Source organism: Macaca nemestrina, chromosome 17 (assembly GCF_043159975.1).
Source record: "Macaca nemestrina isolate mMacNem1 chromosome 17, mMacNem.hap1, whole genome shotgun sequence".
Lineage (NCBI taxonomy): Eukaryota > Metazoa > Chordata > Mammalia > Primates > Cercopithecidae > Macaca > Macaca nemestrina.
Genome location: NC_092141.1, coordinates 1,326,120 through 1,348,042, shown reverse-complemented (window position 1 = coordinate 1,348,042; position 21,923 = coordinate 1,326,120). Strand labels below are relative to the sequence as shown.

Sequence of the window (21,923 nt, the reverse complement as noted above, 5' to 3'; positions counted from 1 at the left end):
GTATTTAAAAATTAACGAGGTAGTTTACATTCTCTTTCACATACTAAGCCTTTGGAACCCCCTGTGTGTTTTACATGTCTGGCACATCTCAGTGTGAACCGACCCTGTCTCAGGTAGCTTGGCAGCCTCACATAGCTGGTGGCTGCTGTACTGAACAATACAGCTCTGCGGTTTGTATGTAGAAGTGGATTTGCTAAGCAGTAGATGGCTGTGCCTATTCTCAGCTTTATTAGTTCAACTGAAAATAGGCCTGGCCTATTTTCAGCTTTATTAGTTATTAACAAATTGCTCTCCAAATAATTGTACTAATTTACACTCCCCCAAGTAGTCTGTAAGAGTTTAAATTGGCCGGGCGCGGTGGCTCACGTCTGTCATCCCAGCACTTTGGGAGGCTGAGGCAGGCGGATCACCTGAGGTCAGGAGTTCGAGACCAGCCTGGCCAACATGGAGAAACACTGTCTCTACTAAAAATACAAAACTAGCCGGGTATGGTGGTGGCGCATACCTGTAATCCCAGCTACTCAGGAGGCTAAGGCAAGAGAATCGCTTGAACTCGGGAGGCGGAGGTTGTGGCGAGCCGAGATCCTGTCACTGAACTCCAGCCTGGGCAACAAGAGCAAAACTCCGTGTCAAAAAAAAACAATGAGTTTAAATTTCCACATATGCTTGCCAGCCCTTGCTGTCAATTAGACTTTTAAATTTTGACCCTTCTGATAAGCATAAAATATCTCATGAAGGTTTTAATTTGAATTGCTACCCTTTTGGTCCCTTGAGAGGAAGTGTGTATACACAGCACAGTGAAGGCTTTCCATAAATATTTGGGGAATTGACTTACGGAGCCTCGGTTTCCCCTTTTGCAGAAAGGGGCGATGGGATCTGCCCTGCCTCTCAGAGGAGGCAAGGCTGTATGTGGTTGTGACTCAGGAAAAGCTTTGTGTTAGATTCTGAGTGACAGGCAACGTGTACTGAGGCTGGGGCTTTGGCTCCTTGGAGGTAGAGGAGGTGGGAGAGGCGAGGACGGGGCCTTGAGGCCAAGGGACATGGAAAGACAGCACCTTCATTTGTTGTTTTGTTTTGTTTTTGAGACGGAGTCTTACTCTGTCACCCAGGCTTCAGTGCAGTGACGCGATCTCCCCTCCCTCGCTTGCCCGTCGGTGAAGTGGTTACTGTAATGGGTAACACTTAGCCTGATATTTGCTTTCCTGCAACTGACATTTTCCCTCTTAATAGAAGATGATCTATTTTATTTTATTTTTTTATTATTCTCTTTCAGGTTAGAGAGAGCAACAGGGGAGGTAAAAAAAAAAAAAAAAAAAAAAAAAGTGAAAGGCCTCCCAGGTTCAAGTGATTCTCCTACTGCAGCCTCCTGAGTGGCTGGGATTACAGGCACGCACCACCACGCCTGGCTAATTTTTGTATTTTTAGTAGAGAGAGGGTTTCACTATGTTGGCCAGGCTGGTCTGGAACTCCTGACCTCAGGCCTCCCAAAGTGCTGGGATTACAGGCGTGAGCCACCACACCCGGCCAAGACCGCACCTTTAAATGCTGTGCGCCATGCTCCACATGGGGAGGGAGGCCTGAGCAGGCCACATGTGCCAGCTCCACCCAGCACACACACACACACCCCTCTCTCCCTGCTCCAGCTAATTCCCGGATGTGAAGGAAGTATGAGACATTAAGGGATTTCAAACCCTGGGAGACCTTGATGGTGCTGAGGAAAGCTGGATGCTGTGAGGAGTTGAATTTCCAGCAGGCCGACAAAGGCGCTAGCCTGGTCTCCCCAACCCCAGACCCCCTGGTGAACCTTATTGGCTGAGCTGGTTTCCATGGAAACTGTCCAGTTCAAAGGGGCACTGTAATATGTTCATCCCTGCGTTTCCCGGAGTTCCCAGCGAGCCCTCTGGAGCTGAGTGAGAGGTTTTCAGTGCACGGGAGCTCCAGGTACTCTGAAGCTTTCATCCATTCATTAATCCTCTCCCCTCCCACCCTCCTCTCCCTCTGTTCCCTGACTCCTCCCTGCAGGCCAGCCAGCTCGGCGTGTACAAAGCATTTGTGGATAACTATAAAGTCGCTCTGGAGACAGCCGAGAAGTGCAGCCAGTCCAACAACCAGTTCCAGAAGATCTCAGAGGTAGGCAGCTCCCTGCACAGCCTCCCTGACGGACACAGGGTTTTGGAGGCTGCTCAGAGCCCTGCAGCCCTTGGGTCTCCCCTCCCTCGCTTGCCCGTCGGTGAAGTGGTTACTGTAATGGGTAACACTTAGCCTGATATTTGCTTTCCTGCACCTGACATTTTCCCTCTTAATAGAGAATGATCTATTTTATTTATTTTTTTATTATTCTTTTTCAGGTTAGAGAGAGGGACAGGGGAGGCAAAAAAACAAACAAACAAACAAAAAAATCAAGGCAGTGTTCTCCCACACCACACTGTAGTGACCTTGAGCAAGTCACGTCCCCCCTCTTGGCTTTTATTTCCTGTGCTGTAGAATGAGGGGTTTAGACTTGGCCAGATAATCCTTTTTTTTTTTTTTTTTTTTTTTTTTTTTTCCTAAGACAGAGTCTTGCTCTGTCACCCAGGCTGGAGTGCAGTGGTGCAATCTCAGTTCACTACAATCTCCACCCCCTGGGTTCAAGTGATTCTCCTGCCTCAACCTCCCAAGTAGCTGGGATTACAGGTGCCCACCACCATGCCCGGCTAATTTTTGTATTTTTAGTAGAGATGAGGTTTTGCCGTGTTGGCCAGGTTGGTCTCAGACTCGGGTGATCTGCCCGTCTCAGCCTCCCGAAGTGCTGACGTTACAGGTGTGAGCCACTGAGCCCGGCGTGGCCAGCTAATCCTAACCTTGCTTGGTAAGAATCACTGGGGCACTGTTTAAAACACAGATTTTTCAGGCACCTTCCCTGGAGTTTCTGATTCGGAAGTCTTTGGGTGGGGCCCAAGATTCTGTATTTGAACAAGCTTCTGGGTGATTTTTATGATAGGGAATACTTAAGGAAATTCGGACTATAGGTCGTCTTTTAAGGGTGTTGCCAGCTCTAGCAAGACTACAATCCCGTAAACACAGAGGGCAAGAGCCGCTTATGTGGAATCCCTGGCCGGGAACACGCGTGCTTCTGCTCCTGTGGCCCAGTCTTCCTCCCGCACTCCCCGTCTGGAAGCACACGTGTTCCTGTGGCCCAGCCTTCCTGGCCCAGAACACGCGTGCTCCTGCCCCTGCAGCCCAGCCTTCCTCCCGCACTCCTTGGCCGGGAACACACGTGCTCCTGCCCCTGTGGTCCAGCCTTCCTGGCCCAGAACACGCGTGCTTCAGCCTTTCTCCCGCACTCCCTGGCCGGGAACACGCGTGCTTCTGCCCCTGTGGTCCAGCCTTCCTGGCCCAGAACACGCATGCTTCAGCCTTTCTCCCGCACTTCCCTGGCCGGGAACACGCATGCTTCTGCCCCTGTGGTCCAGCCTTCCTGGCCCAGAACATGCATGCTTCAGCCTTTCTCCCGCACTCCCTGGCCGGGAACACGCGTGCTTCTGCCCCTGTGGTCCAGCCTTCCTCCTGCACTCCTCTGCAGGGCAGAGGTGCAGTCACATCTGCCATCAACTGGCATGGAGGGGACGGTTGCTTAGGATCCTTCAGGACAGAGCCCAGTTCCTCCCTTTGTCCAGAAAGACCTCAGTGACACCCCTAAAGCACTGGCCTTGCAGGAACAGCCCCCAGTTCAGGAAAAGAGAACCTCCATCCTAGAAAGGGGGAGAGGCTTCTGCAGTTTTGGGAGTCCTGCCTTAAAGGCCCCTCTTGGCCCTTTGTGTCCCCATCTCAACTCTAACACTAGAAGAGTTGGGGAAATGCAGGATCGTTTTCCTGAAACTTCAAGGGTGACGGGCGATACCCACGTTTGGAATCCACCGAGAGGCAGTAGAGGAGCTGACAGGTGGAGATGAACATGTCGGCTTCATCACTGTTAAAATGCAGCTTGGAAAATGTGGATTTGTATCTGCAGCCACAGTGAGCTTGCTGGCAGTTCACCTCTGGAATGAAATTATCTGTTGAGGCCGGGCGCGGTGGCTCACACCTGTAATCCCAGCACTTTGGGAGGCCGAGGCAGGCGGATTACCAGAGGTCAGGAGTTTGAGACCAGCCTGGCCAACGTGGCAAAATCCCGTCTCTACTAAAAATACAAAAATGAGCCAGGCGTGGTGGCGTACACCTGTAATCCCAGCTACTTGGGAGGCTGAGACAGGAGAATCACTTGAACCCGAGAGGTGGAGGTTGCAGTGAGCTGAGATCGCACCACTGCACTCCAGTCTGGCGACAGCACGAGACCCTGTCTGAGAGAAAGTATCTATTGAGTCCCTTGCAGGAGTAGGAAACCACAGGCCCCCCCACCCCAACAATGAGGACAGAGCCCATGCCTCTCACCCAGTGTGCAGAGAGAGGACGGCTGACCACAGTTTCTTCTCCCAGACCCATGGAGCAGATGAGTCACCCTCTGCCTGGGAGGACAAAGTGCAGGCTGGGGAAGTCCCTCTCCATGGAGTCAAGAGGCTGGAGAGGCCGGGTGCAGTGGCTCACGCCTGTAATCCCAGCACTTTGGGAGGCCGAGGCGGGAGATTGGCTTGAATCCAGGAGTTTGAGACCGGCCTGGGCAACATGGTGAAACCCCATCTCTATTAAAAATACAAATGAAAGGGGCTGGAGAAAGGGTGCTTCCTTCGCGGTTTCCAGCCCCACCCGGGAACTACCTGGACTCCTCTGGTCTGTGTTCAGAGCAGCCCTGCCAAGGCTGCCCAAGAACCCAGGGTCAGATATGGTGCAGGGGGTGTGGGGTCTTCTCTTGGCCTGGGCTGACTGCCTGTTCCCTGTGCATAGGCAGAAACCCCCACACCCAACCGTAAGCCCCTCAAAGCCTGCCCACCCCAGAGGGCAGAGCCAGGCCCCTGGCTTTCTGCCAGGTGGCTTCTCATCCTGACTCACTCGATGACGTCCTTGCTTCCTGCTGGTGCTGCCACTTAATTACTGCAATTGGGCTCCTTCTGCAGCAGGAGTGATTTCACACCCCTGGGCTTCACCGGAGGGGGGCGTGAGGAAAAAGTCCCGAAATCTGGGAATCCAGGCACCAGCCAGAGACACAGCCTAGGGATGCTGAGTAACCCCACCCCCCGCCCCCCAAAATACACACGCACCCAAGCTCAGTCTCTGGGAGTTTTCTCTGTCTGGAAACAGCTTGAGACAAAGTAGGAAGTTCCTACTGTCTGGGCGCTTCCTTCCCTGTAGGCTGAGCAGGTGACATCACCTGAGCCCCTGACCTTGGCCTCACCTTGCCCCCTGCCTTCCCCCCCACACCCCTCTTTGAGGCTCCGTGTGCACGGTCTGCCAAGTGAGGATGGCATTACAGCTCCGGTTGCAGGCTGCACTGTCCTGCTAGCAGAAGCCGGGGCTGGAACCTCTCTAAAGGAGGAGGATGAGGCTCGGAGCAGACAAGTCATTCCTGGGGTCTGTTTCCAGTACTCACTGCCTGTCGCCTGGCTTGGGGTCCAGGAGTGGCATTGGCTCTTCCTCCCTCGAAGCTTCCTCTCGGGCCCCCAGCACAGGCAGTGGTGGGTGGGGAGTGTCGGGGGTGCTGGGAGCTGAGTGCTCTCTGACGGGGGCAGGATGCAGCTCACTGTCCTGGGGAGCTCCGCGTCTCTGCCACAGATCCACCACTTCCCTGCTTCCACTGCGCAGGCGTGTGGGACCCCTCCTTCCTACCTCACGGGTTGCTGATGCCCGAAAGAGCTGCTGGAGTACCTGGCGCTGGTCAGCTCAAACCCTGTCTGTCCTTGGCCGATGTGTAGGGTTCCTGAGTTGGGGTTCCTGAGATGGGTTTCCTGTAATCATGGGGCTCCCTGCCAGCCCCTCTCATCTCTGGGACCTGGAGTCCCTTCCTTCTTGCCCACACCCCAGCCACTGGACTCCACCAGGCTCCAGGAGTTCACAGGTGCGGTGCGGGGGATTGGGGTTGCAGAGGCAGCCAATGGCTGTGGGGCTCCTTTGTCTCTGTTCTCTTTTTTTTTTTTTTTTTTTTTAAGACGGAATCTCACTCTGTTGCCCAGGCTGGAGTGCAGTGGTGCGATCTCAGCTCACTGCAACCTCCGCCTCCCGGGTTCAAGCGATTCTCCTGCCTCAGCCTCCCGAGTAGCTGGGACTACAGGCTTGTGCCACCACACCTGGCTAACTTTTGTATTATTAGTAGAGACGGGGTTTCACCATGTTGGCCAGGCTGGTCTCGAACTCTGGACCTCAGTTGATCCACCTGCCTCAGCCTCCCAAAGTGCTGGGATGACAGGCGTGAGCCACCACGCCCAGCCTCTGTTCTCATCCTTGCATCCCGAGTCTCACAGCCCCCCTACCTGCCAGGCTCACGGTAGGGGCTGGGGGCGGTGAGGGACGGAGCAGGCCGTGACTCCTCTCCTCCCTCTGGCAGGAACTCAAAGTGAAAGGTCCCAAGGACTCCAAGGACAGCCACACGTCCGTCACCATGGAAGGTACCTCGGGGAGCGGGCTGGATTACCGGCACCTGCCTTTGGCTGTGTGGGCGACGGGCTGCATGAACGCAGCGCCCTTCCCCCGTGTGCGCGTGTGTGAGCGCGCGTGAGTGTGAGCGCGCGTGAGTGTGTGCGCGCACGCGAGGACTCCAGCCTCGTGCCCAGGCAGCCAGCCAGCTACAAACGTGCTCCTCTTCAGGATGCCAGCAGGCCGCTGGGTCCCTCCCTCCCCGCCCCTCCTCCCCTTCCCCTTCCCTCCTCTCCTCGCCACGCGCCTCCCTCCCCTCCCTCTTGCTGGAAGAGCTCTCGGAAGCGGCTGCTCGATGCTGGAGTCTGTGCCGCGGCATCAGCAAGGGGGCTGAGTGGCCGGGCTGCTGGTGGGCGCCGGGGAGCCTGGAGCGATGGCTGCACGCTCCCGCTGCGGAGACAGAGGCTGCCATGGAGATTCTCCTCATTATTCGCTTCTGCTGTAACTGCACCTATGGTAACCCAGGTGCCCGCTGTGGGAGGCGGCAGACCCTCCCACCTCTGGGGGCCAGCTGGAGTGGGCTCAAATGTGTCTGGCGAGGTTTGAGGGCCACAGGGAAGGAGGGCGGGCAAGTGGCTGGTCCTGAATTCCCCCTTCGTTTCCGCCGGCGTCCAGCCTAGAGTTGAAACCTGGGGGCTGCTCAGGGCAGGGCCGTTTGCAAATGGAAGGACCAGGCTGGAGGGCCAGGTGCCCCCGAGGATCGGCGGGGAATTGGTGGGCTAGTGTGAGAGAACTTCCTGGAGGGGCTGTTAGGGAGAGACGGCGAGGAGCTGTGCCCGCAGATGTAGTAGCCCTGAGGCCAGGGAGAGGGTCCGTGGGGGCCAGGCACAGCATGGCCATGGGTGTTGATGGTCCGGATGGTGGCGTTGCCAGCCGACAGGGCGCCAGTGTGAGCCGGAGGGAGAAGTTGGGAGTTTCTTTGTTTCTGGAGAGAGGAGCGGAGGCTGGGCGGCAGGGTATTGTGTGCTCCAGTGCACATGCTGCCAGCTCTCGGAGCAGCAGGCGGAGGACACGGAGGGGCTGCGGGAGCAGGAAGGAGCTGAGAGGTTTGTTTTCAGCTATGAAAGACACCGGAGCCGAGGTCTGGGTCCTTAACTGTGGAAGGCAGGTCAGCAGTGCCAGCGAGAGAGGGGGTGTGGCAAGCTGCTTTGTGAAGGTCACACACACCCCACCTTTCGGTGGAAGGAACCCAGACCATCCTCCTTGCAGCTCCCGAAGCTGGCTGGGGGGGATGGGGGAGGTCCCGGGACAGGTGCATGTCATCAGCACGACTGTTGGTCATAGGAGGATGAAGCCGGCCCAGGCAGGAAGATGTGCAGAAGCCTGTGGACCCTGCCCCAAGAGGCAAGGCGTGCCAAGGGGTGCCCTGTGGCAGGCAGTGGGGCGGGCACATGTGGCTCCCAGGCCAGAGTCTGTGGGAGCAGCGGGCGGCTGGTTTTAGGACCTTCCTCTTCCTTCCCAGCAGGTGTTTCGGCTCTGCCCCCTTCTCAGTCACTTTCCCTTCCTATCTCCCTGGTAACCCGGAGCTCCTTGGAGCTCCTTGTCGAAGGCTGACGTGAGGGGGGTGGCAGCTTGCAGAGGAGAGACGGTAGGTTTCCTGGGCTCCTTCCCAGAGGCGGCCATGGTGGAGGGGCTGTATGGGGCCACTGTCCCTTGATCTTCTCGGGACCCTCTTGAGGGAAGCAAGCTCTGAGGCAGCCTTTCTCCTGCGGCCCGGCAGGATGGCCGCGGGAACCCTGTTCTCGCTTGAAATTGGCCTGGTCAGCGATCGGAGGCGAAATGGTCTTTTTGATCTGGCCTAGGGGTTGGTCAGGTCTCGACTCTGCCTCCCTGAAAAGGAAATGTAGCCTTGGCTTCCTCTCTCTTCCCCACAAGGAAGCTTCGACCCGGGACCTGGAGTTCACACTGCTTCGGTCTCCGTGATACTGTTGTTGAAGTCAGCTTCAAAGTGGGGAATGAGGAGTGAAAGGGCCAGCTTGTGAGGAGGGGGCTCACCCCGTCCTGGTCACTCTTCCCAAGAACCCTCCCCGTGGGTCATTGAGATTTTACAGGTGCTGCCCTCCCCTGAGGAAGGGGCAGCTCAAAGCCAGGAGCATGAGTGGATCTGCGTTCAAAGCCCAGCTCCCACCACTTGTAGCTTGGTGATGGGGAACAAGCCACAGAACGTCTCTGGCCTCAGTTGTCTTGTCTGTAAAATGGGGCTAGTGAGAATTTCCTCCCTCTTTAATCACAGGAAATAATGTGAGCAAAGCAGTGAACTCAGTACCCTGGGCACACAGCGAGTACCCAGCAAACTAGAGCGAGGCCAGCTTGCCGCCCAAGTCAGTGGAGAGGGGTGGGGAGAGTGGGTGAGGCCGGGCAGGAAGCAGGCCAGCCTGCCGGAGCCTGGGGACGGGGAAGGGCCAGAGCGAGCGCCTCCCCCTGAGTTCTCAGGGGACCCTGGCGTGCAGGGGCCGTGGGGAGCACAAACTTCAGGGCCGCTCTTGCTCCCCCGGTTCCCTCTGTATCTGACGTCGTCCCAGCGCCCCCTCCCTGTGCACCTGTCCTCCTGGCCGCCCTCCCGGGGCTCATTCCGCAGCCCTGCTCAGGTGGACTCTGGAGGTGACCACAGGCATATTAATAACCCCTCTGAAACCCAACCTGCCATGTGTGCAGACCTCTGAGCTTAGTCAGAAACCTCTTCCTCCTGGGACCCAGGAGAGGGCTGCGGGGAGCCAATAATGCAGTGTCAGCTTTCTGTGGAGCTGCCACTCTGGGGCCCACTCCGGCAGGTGTCTGCTGAGCTTGTGCTTTCTTTTGGGTCTCTGGGATTCTCGAGTGTGATTTTTTCCCGAAGATGGGCTGAGCCACAGGTGGGTGCCTTAAACAGCCTCAGAAATGGACCCACCTGAGCGAGGACCTGGGCTGTACCCTCAGTGCCCCAGGACACTCCAAGACTGGCCTCGTTCCTTCAAGCTTCCATGGCCCATGGGGAGGGTCTCTGGAAATTGCTAGATAAGAAAGGGCTACAGATGTGTCATGTGAAGTGTATTTACGTAAACCAGTGGTTGGCCGGGTATGGTGGCTCATGTCTGCAATCCCAACATTTTGGCAAACTGAGGCAGGAGGATTGCTTGAGGCCAGGAGTTCAAGACCAGCAACATAGTGAGACCTTGTCGCTCGCTGTCCTCCCTCCCTCCCTCCCTCCCTCCCTCCCTCCCTCCCTTCCTTCCTTCCTTCCTTCCTTCCTTCCTTCCTTCCTTCCTTCCTTCCTTCCTTCCTTCCTTCCTTCTTTTCCTCCTTCCCTCCCTCCGTCCCTTCCTTCCTTCCTTCTTTCCCTCCCTCCCTACTTTCTTCCTTCCTGTCTCGCTCTGTTGCCAGGCTGGAGTGCAGTGGCACGACCTCAGCTCACTGCAACTTCCGCCTCCCGGATTCAAGAGATTCCCTTGCCTCAGCTTCCCAAGTAGCTGGGATTATAAGCACCTGCCACCAGGCCCTGCTAATTTTTTTTTTAGTAGAGACGGGTTTTTGCCATGTTGGCCAGGCTGTTCCTGAACTCCTGACCTCAAGTGACTCACCCGCTTCGGCCTCCCAAAGTGCTGGGATTACAGGCATGAGCCACTGCACCCGGCCCCTCATCTCTCTATTTTTTTAAAAATTAAAATACATAAAATACAAAGCAGTGGTTTTTAACTACTATTATACATTCAAATCAGTAAAGAAGCTTTTTAAAAATGCTCATGCCCCGTGTGGTCTTGCGGAGATTTGGGTTGAGTTGATGGGGCTGGGGGCAGGCATCTGTATCTTTTAACAGCTCCCCTAGTCATTCTGATGGGCAGCCAAGCTTGGACTGCACATTAGGCTGGTGGCCCCTGCTGAGGCTGCGTTTTCTTCACAGCCTGCAGATTGCTCCCTGAAGTGTCTGCTTAGCCGCGCACGGGATATTTATATCTCAGGCTGTGGAGAACTCTTGGGTTTGGGGCCCGGCTAGGGCATGCATGTTCACGCTGGGACCTGTCACATCCTGGTCCTATGGGACACCCAGTCTGGGATCCTTCTTCCTAGATGAACACCATGCCTCTCTCACTGCCCCTGCGGCAGGAGGCCCAAGGTCCTGACCCCAGGGACAGCATCCAGGTGCAGAACTGAAGCTGAGCCTCCTGCTGGGAGGGCAGGCACAGCTGCGTGCAGGAAGGGCGTTGGGAAGTGTTGATCCACCAGCTGCCACCTCCACCTGTCCCTGCTGAATCCCAGCCATCCTCACTTGGTGTCTGGGTTGTGGAGGGTGTGGCTCTTGGGGTCCTGGACTGGTCTTGCCTGGGTTCTCCCAGCCTCTTTGGGGCTCTCATATGTGAGGCCTAACTTGAGTTGCTTCAGGAAAACTTTGCCCCTCGGGCTGCCACGTGTTGAGAGCACAGCCTTTCTTTTCTTCTTTTTTTTTTTTTGAGACGGAGTTTCGCTGTTGTTGCCCAGGCTGGAGTGCAGTGGCGCGATCTTGGTTCGCTATCATCTCCGCCTCCCGGGTTCAAGTGACTCTCCTGCCTCAGCCTCCCAAGTAGCTGGGATTATAGGTGTGTGCCACCATGCCTGGCTACTTCTTGTGTTTTTAGTAGAGACAGGGTTTCACTGTGTTGACCAGGCTAGCCTCGGGGAGCAGAGCCTTTTTGTGGAGATCAGGCCAGCCTCCCTGGCCTCCAGCCTCCCTGCCTCCAGCCTCCCTGCCTCCGGCCTCCCTGGCCTCCGGCCTCCCTGCCTCCGACCTCCCTGGCCTCCAGCCTCCCTGCCTCTGGCCTCCAGCCTCCCTGACCTCCGGCCTCCCTGACCTCCAGCCTCCCTGGCCTCCAGCCTCCCTGCCTCCCTGGCCTCCAGCCTCCCTGCCTCCAGCCTCCCTGGCCTCCAGCCTTCCTGTGCTTGCTCTGGGGTTTGAGGATGTGGGGAGGGGTCTTTCCTCTGAGAGATGAGGCCAGTCCTGTGGGTCACAGTGAGGCATGCCAATCCCAGCTGTCTGTGCCCAGCCTTCAGCTGCAGGAGCCTGAGAATGATAAGGTCTGGAGAGCTGCCCTTCTTAGAAACACAGAATGTCTCGTTCCCTGTTCTGGGGTCCTGCGTGTGGCAGGTGTGCTGGACTCTGCAGGGCGTGGCTGGGTGGAGCTGTGTGATTCTGGGGTCCTGCGTGTGGCAGGTGTGCTGGACTCTGCAGGGTGTCGCTGGGTGGAGCTGTGTGATTCAGGGCTGGGGGTCCAGGGGAGCATCTGCCTTGAGCCACGTGAGGCCAGGACAGGCCTTGCGGGGGGCACGTGGCTCTCGAGGAAGCCACATCTGATTGGAGAGGAGGCAGGGCTGGAGAGGGAGCTGGGGCTGCCAGGGCAGTGTCCGCTGCTTGGTCTGCCTGGGGAGTGAGAGCAGAGGTGGGGGCTGCCGTGGGCTCACTCTGGCATCCTGCGAGGGGTGTTCACATGGGAAGCAGGCGGGTGGGGGACGACGCTGGTCTCTGGGGTGCTGGGTTGCCCTTGTCCATCATCCTCTTCCTCCTCCTCCCTATCTCCCAAACAGCTCTGCTCTACAAGCCCATTGACCGGGTCACTCGGAGCACCTTAGTCCTACACGTAAGTGTCAAGCCCCTGAATGGCCAGAGAGGGCTTAGGAGTGCGGTGGAAGACTGAGTCTGGGGTGAGAGGGTGCTGGAGTCACTGAGAACAGCCCACGTGGGGAATCAGGGGTCCCTAGGCCCGGAGGATGCCTTTCTGGCCTGTAGTATCCATGCCACCAGGCCAGGGCCTGAATACAGCTTGGCTACTAAGCTTGACACTGGCCAGGTGCTCCCCGGGAGGCAGGCACTTCCTGCTTCCCCACCCGCTGCCTCCTGGTCTCCAGCATCCTTGGAGCAGCTGCAGGGCGGACACGGGTTTCTCTCCCAGCTGTTCAGGGAATGAGCCTCCACCTGGCCTTCGGTTTCTCTCCCAGCTGCTCAGGGGGATGAGCCTCCACCTGGCCTTCGGTTTCTCTCCCAGCTGCTCAGGGGGATGAGCCTCCACCTGGCTTCCCCACTGGGGAAAGAATAATGACTGTAACTGGGAGAAGAGGGAGCAGCCAGGGCCCTCCACCTGCTGCACTGGCTCTTCTTTTTCTTTTTATTTTTTTTGGTTTTTATTTTTACTGTCACCCAGGCTGGAGTGCAGTGGCACGATCTCAGCTCACTGCAAGCTCCGCCTCCCAGGTTCAGGCGATTCTCCTGCCTCAGCCTCCCAAGTAGCTGGGACTATAGGTGCCCGCCACCTCGCCCAGCTAATTTTTATATTTTTACTAGAGATGGGGTTTCACCGTGTTGCCCAGGCTGGTCTCGAACTCCTGATCTCAAGTGATCCTCCCGCCTCGGCCTCCCAAAGTACTGGGATTTCAGGCATGAGCCACTGCACCCCGCCTGACTCTGATTTGTAGTTCAGATTTTTCAGGAATTAGGTGGGTCCCTGAGTGCCCATCCTTTGGATTCTTTGGGTGGGGACTGAGCACTCCCCTGTGGCCACACATCGGGCCCCAGAGCCGCTCCCCTCAACTCACTGCCTCACCCTTCCCAGGACCTGCTGAAGCACACACCTGTGGACCACCCTGACTACCCACTGCTGCAGGATGCTCTCCGCATCTCCCAGAACTTCCTGTCCAGCATCAACGAGGACATCGACCCCCGCCGGACTGCAGTCACAACACCCAAGGGGGAGGTGAGCTCAGGGCCCAGCACGGCCCCTCACCCAGGCTGAGAAGTCTGGGGTGGGCCAGACCCCTCGTCCCCTTCTCTCACACATGGGCGGCAGATCGCTCGTCCCCTTCTCTCACGCACGGGCGGCAGATCCCTCATCCCCTTCTCTCACGCACGGGCGGCAGATCCCTCGTCCCCTTCTCTCACGCACGGGCGGCAGATCGCTCGTCCCCTTCTCTCACGCACGGGCGGCAGATCCCTCGTCCCCTTCTCTCACGCACGGGCGGCAGATCCCTCGTCCCCTTCTCTCACGCACGGGCGGCAGATCCCTCGTCCCCTTCTCTCACGCACGGGCGGCAGATCCCTCGTCCCCTTCTCTCACGCACGGGCGGCAGATCCCTCGTCCCCTTCTCTCACGCACGGGCGGCAGATCCCTCGTCCCCTTCTCTCACGCACGGGCGGCAGATCCCTCGTCCCCTTCTCTCACACACAGGTGGTGCTGGGCGCCCCATGCCTCTCCAGCCCTGATTTGCCATTCCCAGCCAAGGAGAGGTCTTCAGTCCTTGGTCACCCTGATGACCTGCAGCATTCCAGGCCCTAGGCTGAGAGATTTTAAGTCCAGTGTGTCATTAATCCTCATAATAATCTAGGGAGGCTGGGCGCGGTGGCTCACACCTGTAATCCCAGCACTTTGGGAGGCCGAGGTGGGTGGATCACTTGAGATCAGGAGTTCGAGACCAGCCTGGCCAACAAAGCCCCGTCTTTACTAAAAATACAAAAATTAGCCGGGCATGGTGGTGCGTGCCTGTAATCCCAGCTACCCAGGAGGCTGAGGCAGGAGAATTGCTTGAACTTGGGAGGCGGAGGTTACAGTGAGCCAAGATCGCACCACTGCACTCTAGCCTTGGCGACAGAGTGAGACGCCGTCTCAATAATAACAATCCAGTGAGCCAGAAGAAGAACGTGAGGCCGGGGAGTCTCTCCAGGTTCACCACATGGTCTTTCAGCCCCAGGTATCAGAGCTGGATTCCTCGCCTGGGGCTGTCTGGAGGCTCCATGCGTTCTCCCCCATGCCGGGGAAGCCGGCCTCTGGGTGCCTGGTTCTTGAATGCAGACACCTCCCTCTGCCAGTGTGATGCTGTCAGCGTCCCCTGGGAAGCGAAGGGAGCAGGAGCTTGGAGCTGCTTCAGCTGGGCCTGCACGAGCAGTAGCTTGGGGGGAGCCCGCAGCAGGAAAAGCTGGTGCTGGAGGTGACAGAGGCCGTCCAGGGTGCTGGAATGTCCAGCGGGCACCTGCATGTGGGACAGCCATTCCCCGGGGGCCCTTCTTGGTGGAAGGGTGGGGACGGCCCAGTGAGGGGAGTACCAGGAAGCATGAGAGGGACGGTTGCCCTCTTGGGTTGGCATCTGGGCACAGGTGAAAGGCTTCCTGTCCGGGGGAGGCCATTAGGAGTGAGGCTGACGGGGTTTCTGCTCCTCTGGTCTGTTTACGAGCCCCCAGGTTCTCCTGGGGAGAAAGTGGTGAGGGACAGGCCTGGAGAGTGTCCACTGGGCAGAGAGCCGATCCTCTGCAGCTCCTGGGGCTGGTGTGCAGCGTCCGGGGATGCCCTCGTGTGTTTTACTCTGGGGATATCTGAAAAATCTCCAGAGGGCTCAGCCTTAGCGTACCCTCAGTTTTCGGTCATCTTTTTTTCTTTTTTTTTGACGGAGTCTCGCTCTGTCGCCCAAGCTGGAGTGCAGTGGCGCGATCTCGGCTCACTGCAAGCTCCACCTCCCGGGTTCATGCCATTCTCCTGCCTCAGCCTCCTGAGTAGCTGGGACTACAGGCGCCCGCCACCACGCCCAGCTAATTTTTTGTATTTTTAGTAGAGATGGGGTTTCACCGTGTTAGCCAGGATGGTCTCGATCTCCTGACCTCATGATCCACCCGCCTCAGCCTCCCAAAGTGTTGGGATTACAGGCGTGAGCCACCACGCCCGGCCAATGGTCATCTTTTTTTTTTTGAGACTGAGTCTCACTGTGTTGCCCAGGCTGGGGTGCAATGGCGCAATCTCAGCTCACTGCAACCTCCACCCTCTGGGTTCAAGCAAATCTCCTGCCTCAGCCTCCCAAACTCCTAGCTGGAATTACAGGCAGGTGTCACCATGCCCAGCTAATTTTTGTATTTTTACTAGAGATAGGGTTTTACCATGTTGGCCAGGCTGGTCTCGAACTCCTGACCTCAGGTGATCTGCCCGCCTCGGCCTCCCAAAGTGCTGGGATGACAGGCATGAGCCACCGCGTCTGGCCTCGGTCATCTTAATTGTATACTTTGAATACGCTCACCTACATGTTACAGCAGACGTAGGTCACACCGCGTATCATATAGGAAAGGCTGGGACAGATGGGGACGGCCTCCTGGCTCTGAGCGGGGGTTGGAAACTCTTGAAATCCCACGTGGAGCAGAAACCACCCAGAGCCCGAGTTAGAGTTGGCTGCAGGTCCCCTCTGGACACGGCTGCAGCCCCAGGCTGGACCACCCAGGTCTCGTCCCCGGGGGGGCTAGAGAAGCCAGGGAGGAGTAGCGCCGACAGGCCTGAGCGGGTCTCAGCTCTCGGTTGAGCCGGAACTAGATGAAGTTCTCTGCCGCGGTCAGGAGGGATTGCAAGCGGGGATGTACGTGCCCCAGGGTGGAGAAACCAGGTTGTCCTGGACAGGGGGCACCAGGGGTAGCTGCGGAGAGCCCCATGCGTTGCGCACACTTGATGTGCCAGGCACTGTGCTGTTGTACACGCACCATCTCGATGAGTCACCTTAGGAGGCAGACATCATCATCCGCACTTTACAGCAGGTGAACTGGGATTCAGAGAGGTCAGGGAGCCGCCTGAGATCACAGCTGAGAAGCCTGTCGGGATCCAAACCCACATCCGTGTGACTCCGAAGGCAGTGCTTGACCCACCTTGGTTAAGGGGTTACAGGCTATGCCGCCCCTCGGTTCAGCCCTCCCTGGCTGGCCGTGCCCCCGCATGCAGGCTCGGCCCTCGGCCGCACTCCCCTCTGAGCAGGCTGGGGTCTGCCATCTCCCTCAGACACGACAGCTGGTGAAGGACGGCTTCCTGGTGGAAGTGTCGGAGAGCTCCCGGAAGCTGCGGCATGTCTTCCTCTTTACAGATGTCCTACTGTGTGCCAAGCTGAAGAAGACTTCTGCGGGGTGAGTGCGAGTCCGGGGACACGGGGAGGGGGAGGGGCCGGACCTCTGCGGGGTGAGTGCGAGTCCGGGGACACGGGGAGGGTTAGGGGGCCGGACCTCTGCGGGGTGAGTGCGAGTCCGGGGACACGGGGAGGGGGAGGGGGCCGGACCTCTGCGGGGTGAGTGCGAGTCCGGGGACATGGGGAGGGGAGGGGGCCGGACCTCTGCGGGGTGAGTGCGAGTCCGGGGACACGGGGTGGGGGAGGAGGCCGGACCTCTGCGGGGTGAGTGCGAGTCCGGGGACACGGGGAGGGGGAGGGGCCGGACCTCTGCGGGGTGAGTGCGAGTCCGGGGACACGGGGTGGGGGAGGAGGCCGGACCTCTGCGGGGTGAGTGCGAGTCCGGGGACACGGGGAGGGGGAGGGGGCCGGACCTCTGCGGGGTGAGTGCGAGTCCGGGGACACGGGGTGGGGGAGGAGGCCGGACCTCTGCGGGGTGAGTGCGAGTCCGGGGACACGGGGAGGGGGAGGGGCCGGACCTCTGCGGGGTGAGTGCGAGTCCGGGGACACGGGGTGGGGGAGGGGCCGGACCTCTGCGGGGTGAGTGCGAGTCCGGGGACACGGGGAGGGTTAGGGGGCCGGACCTCTGCGGGGTGAGTGCGAGTCCGGGGACACGGGGAGGGGCCGGACCTCTGCGGGGTGAGTGCGAGTCCGGGGACATGGGGAGGGGGAGGGGGCCGGACCTCTGCGGGGTGAGTGCGAGTCCGGGGACACGGGGAGGGTTAGGGGGCCGGACCTCTGCGGGGTGAGTGCGAGTCCGGGGACACGGGGAGGGGCCGGACCTCTGCGGGGTGAGTGCGAGTCCGGGGACATGGGGAGGGGGAGGGGCCGGACCTCTGCGGGGTGAGTGCGAGTCCGGGGACACGGGGAGGGGGAGGGGGCCGGACCTCTGCGGGGTGAGTGCGAGGCCGGGGACACGGGGAGGGGGAGGGGGCCGGACCTCTGCGGGGTGAGTGCGAGGCCGGGGACACGGGGAGGGGGCCGGACCTCTGCGGGGTGAGTGCGAGTCCGGGGACACGGGGAGGGGGAGGGGGCCGGACCTCTGTGGGGTGAGTGCGAGTCCGGGGACACGGGGTGGGGGAGGGGGCCGGAGGGGGCCGGACCTCTGTGGGGTGAGTGCGAGTCCGGGGACACGGGGTGGGGGCCGGACCTCTGTGGGGTGAGTGCGAGTCCAGGGACATGGGGAGGGGGAGGGGGCCGGACCTCTGCGGGGTGAGTGTGAGTCCGGGGACACGGGGAGGGGGAGGGGCCGGACCTCTGCGGGGTGAGTGCGAGTCCAGGGACATGGGGTGGGGGAGGGGGCCGGACCTCTGCGGGGTGAGTGTGAGTCCGGGGACACGGGGAGGGGGAGGGGCCGGACCTCTGCGGGGTGAGTGCGAGTCCGGGGACACGGGGAGGGGGCCGGACCTCTGCGGGGTGAGTGCGAGTCCGGGGACATGGGGTGGGGGAGGGGGCCGGACCTCTGCGGGGTGAGTGCGAGTCCGGGGACACGGGGAGGGGGCCGGACCTCTGCGGGGTGAGTGCGAGTCCGGGGACACGGGGAGGGGGCCGGACCTCTGCGGGGTGAGTGCGAGTCCGGGGACATGGGGAGGGGGAGGGGGCCGGACCTCTGCGGGGTGAGTGTGAGTCCGGGGACACGGGGAGGGGGAGGGGCCGGACCTCTGCGGGGTGAGTGCGAGTCCAGGGACATGGGGTGGGGGAGGGGGCCGGACCTCTGCGGGGTGAGTGTGAGTCCGGGGACACGGGGAGGGGGAGGGGCCGGACCTCTGCGGGGTGAGTGCGAGTCCGGGGACACGGGGAGGGGGCCGGACCTCTGCGGGGTGAGTGCGAGTCCGGGGACATGGGGTGGGGGAGGGGGCCGGACCTCTGCGGGGTGAGTGCGAGTCCGGGGACACGGGGAGGGGGCCGGACCTCTGCGGGGTGAGTGCGAGTCCGGGGACACGGGGAGGGGGCCGGACCTTTGCGGGGTGAGTGCGAGTCCGGGGACACGGGGAGGGTTAGGGGGCCGGACCTCTGTGGGGTGAGTGCGAGTTCGGGGACATGGGGGAGGGGAGGGGGCCGGACCTCTGCGGGGTGAGTGCGAGTCCGGGGACACGGGGAGGGTTAGGGGGCCGGACCTCTGCGGGGTGAGTGCGAGTCCGGGGACATGGGGTGGGGGAGGGGGCCGGACCTCTGCGGGGTGAGTGCGAGTCCGGGGACATGGGGTGGGGGAGGGGGCCGGACCTCTGTGGGGTGAGTGCGAGTCCGGGGACACGGGGAGGGGGAGGGGGCCGGACCTCTGCGGGGTGAGTGCGAGTCCGGGGACACGGGGAGGGGGAGGGGGCCGGACCTCTGCGGGGTGAGTGCGAGTCCAGGGACATGGGGTGGGGGAGGGGGCCGGACCTCTGCGGGGTGAGTGTGAGTCCGGGGACACGGGGAGGGGGAGGGGCCGGACCTCTGCGGGGTGAGTGCGAGTCCGGGGACACGGGGAGGGGGCCGGACCTCTGCGGGGTGAGTGCGAGTCCGGGGACACGGGGAGGGGGCCGGACCTCTGCGGGGTGAGTGCGAGTCCGGGGACACGGGGAGGGTTAGGGGGCCGGACCTCTGTGGGGTGAGTGCGAGTTCGGGGACATGGGGTGGGGGAGGGGGCCGGACCTCTGCGGGGTGAGTGCGAGTCCGGGGACACGGGGAGGGGGCCGGACCTCTGCGGGGTGAGTGCGAGTCCGGGGACACGGGGAGGGGGCCGGACCTCTGCGGGGTGAGTGCGAGTCCGGGGACACGGGGAGGGTTAGGGGGCCGGACCTCTGTGGGGTGAGTGCGAGTCCGGGGACATGGGGTGGGGGAGGGGGCCGGACCTCTGCGGGGTGAGTGCGAGTCCGGGGACATGGGGTGGGGGAGGGGGCCGGACCTCTGCGGGGTGAGTGCGAGTCCGGGGACACGGGGAGGGTTAGGGGGCCGGACCTCTGCGGGGTGAGTGCGAGTCCGGGGACACGGGGAGGGGGGAGGGGGCCGGACCTCTGCGGGGTGAGTGTGAGTCCGGGGACACGGGGAGGGGGAGGGGCCGGACCTCTGCGGGGTGAGTGCGAGTCCGGGGACACGGGGAGGGGGCCGGACCTCTGCGGGGTGAGTGCGAGTCCGGGGACATGGGGTGGGGGAGGGGGCCGGACCTCTGCGGGGTGAGTGCGAGTCCGGGGACACGGGGAGGGGGCCGGACCTCTGTGGGGTGAGTGCGAGTCCGGGGACACGGGGAGGGGGCCGGACCTCTGCGGGGTGAGTGCGAGTCCGGGGACACGGGGAGGGTTAGGGGGCCGGACCTCTGTGGGGTGAGTGCGAGTTCGGGGACATGGGGTGGGGGAGGGGGCCGGACCTCTGCGGGGTGAGTGCGAGTCCGGGGACACGGGGAGGGGGCCGGACCTCTGCGGGGTGAGTGCGAGTCCGGGGACACGGGGAGGGTTAGGGGGCCGGACCTCTGTGGGGTGAGTGCGAGTCCGGGGACATGGGGTGGGGGAGGGGGCCGGACCTCTGCGGGGTGAGTGCGAGTCCGGGGACATGGGGTGGGGGAGGGGGCCGGACCTCTGCGGGGTGAGTGTGAGTCCGGGGACACGGGGCTGGGGGAGGGATCGGACCTCTGTAGGGTGAGTGTGAGTCCAGGGACACGGGGCTGGGGGAGGGATCGGACCTCTGTAGGGTGAGTGTGAGTCCAGGGACACGGGCTGGGGGAGGGGGCCGGACCTCTGCAGGGTGAGTGTGCGAGTCCAGGGACACGGGCCAGGGGAGGGAGCTGGACCTTTGCGTGTTGAGTGTGAGTCCAGGGACATGGGCTGGGGGAAGGGGGCCGGACCCTGCCCCCCATGGAGGCTTCAGCAACTTTGTGGGTTTTTTTTTCTTTTGAGACAGGGTCTTGCTCTGTTGCTCAGGCTGGAGTGCAGTGGTGTGATCTTGGCTCACTGCAACCTCCACCTCCCGGGTTCAAGTGATTCTCCTGCCTCAGCCTCCTGAGTAGCTGGGATTACAGGTGCACGCCACCTCACCTGGCTAAGTTTTGCATTTTTAGTAGAGACGGGGTTTTGCCGTGTCAGCCAGGCTGGTCTCGAACTCCTGACCTCAGGTGATCTGCCCGCCTTGGCCTCCCAAAGTGCTGGGATTACAGGCGTGAGCCACCATGCCCAGCCGGATTTTTCCTTTTAAAAACTGTATTAATTAACCTAATTTCACCACATAGCCTTTTTTTTTGTTTGAAAATAAGTCATGTTTTTAATTATAAAGATAATATAAGGACATTGGAGGAAACCCCGTTCCCCACTGAAGCATGAGGTCTGCCTCCTGCCGCGCTGCTTCCTTCCCTGTTTTTAAATGTTCTCATGTTTCTTCACACAGTTATAATCACAGCGAATAGCCAATTTGGGGCTCTGCTGTTTCTATTTCGTGTCATAAGCAGTTTCCCTGTTGCTGCCTCATCTTCATAATCATCCTTTTACTTTCCTGCATGGTTACCAGTGGATGTGCAATCGTTTACTTGAGCATTCTCTTTTTATTAGACATCTCTGAATTTCTGCTAACTGCAGTGCTGTGAATATTCACCACGTCTCCTGCTACTATTTATTGAGGGTTTAGGCCATGCCAGGTGCTGTGACACATCCTTTGAATACATGATTTTTAGTCCTCCCAACAACTCCACAAAGTAGTGACTGTTGTTCCCTTATCGTAGATGAGAGAAGAGCCTTGGAGAAGGTAAATAAGCTGCCCAAGCTTGCACAGCTAGAGGCACAGGTGGGATTGGAACCCCAAGCTAACGTGCAAAAGCTCCTTTGTGCCTCCTCCTCTCTACCCGATAATGTGGGTCGGCTCTGTGCCTTGAGCAGAGAGGCTCATTCCGCGTTCATTCACACATTCTTCCACCCACACTTACTGATCACCTACGACGTGCCAAGCACACCCCTTCTCCCAGCTGAGAAGCGACAGTCTGGATTCAAACCCATGTCTATGGGATGCCAAAGCTAGTGTGTTTACTACCAGGCTATCCTGCCTCTCCCCTTCAGCCCTCCCTGGCTGGCTGTGCCCCCAAGTACGGCACAGGGGTAGCAGGCCATGCACCCACCACAACACTTGGGTCAGAATGAGAAGTGCAAATCTAAGTCTTAGGGGAAGGATCGATTATTATGAACTTCAATAAAGGGATGACTGGCTGGGCGCAGTGGCTCACACCTGTAATCTCAGCACTTTGAGAGGCCAAGGCGGGTGGATCACCTGGGGTCAGGAGTTCGAGACCAACCTGGCTGACATGGCGAAACTCCGTCTCTACTGAAAGTACAAAAATTAGCTGGGTGTGATGGCGGGCGGCTATAATCCCAGCTACTCGGGAGGCTGAGGTAGGAGAATTGCTTGAACCCTGGAGGCAGAGGTTGGAGTGAGTGGAGATCGCCCCATTGCACTCCAGCCTGGGCGACAAAAGCGAAACTCCATCTCACAAAATAAAAATAATTAAAAAATAATAATAAAGG

At 59.8% G+C, this 21,923-nt stretch overlaps 1 protein-coding gene and 1 long non-coding RNA gene across 8 annotated transcripts in view; one reads left to right on the top strand and one right to left on the bottom strand.

Annotated features, from left to right (window-relative positions):
• Positions 1–21,923, top strand: part of LOC105471552 (ABR activator of RhoGEF and GTPase) — a 231,096-nt gene that overhangs the window by 148,513 nt on the left and 60,660 nt on the right. For 6 of the 7 annotated variants that reach the window (XM_011724082.3, XM_011724102.3, XM_011724084.3 and 3 more), the window contains 5 exons: positions 2,023–2,130; positions 6,455–6,515; positions 12,076–12,128; positions 13,098–13,238; positions 16,284–16,405. In XM_011724082.3, the coding sequence (XP_011722384.3) occupies positions 2,023–2,130; positions 6,455–6,515; positions 12,076–12,128; positions 13,098–13,238; positions 16,284–16,405 (485 nt within the window). Of the gene's footprint in view, positions 1–2,022; positions 2,131–6,454; positions 6,516–6,938; positions 7,000–12,075; positions 12,129–13,097; positions 13,239–16,283; positions 16,406–21,923 lie in introns of those variants that run through there. The other variant, XM_011724122.3, reaches the window with a different exon arrangement.
• LOC139359412 (uncharacterized) lies at positions 3,899–5,088 on the bottom strand. Its single transcript, XR_011615306.1, has 3 exons — positions 4,966–5,088; positions 4,411–4,658; positions 3,899–4,019 (listed from the first exon to the last, which is right to left on the bottom strand). It is a non-coding gene; the product is annotated as an uncharacterized lncRNA (long non-coding RNA).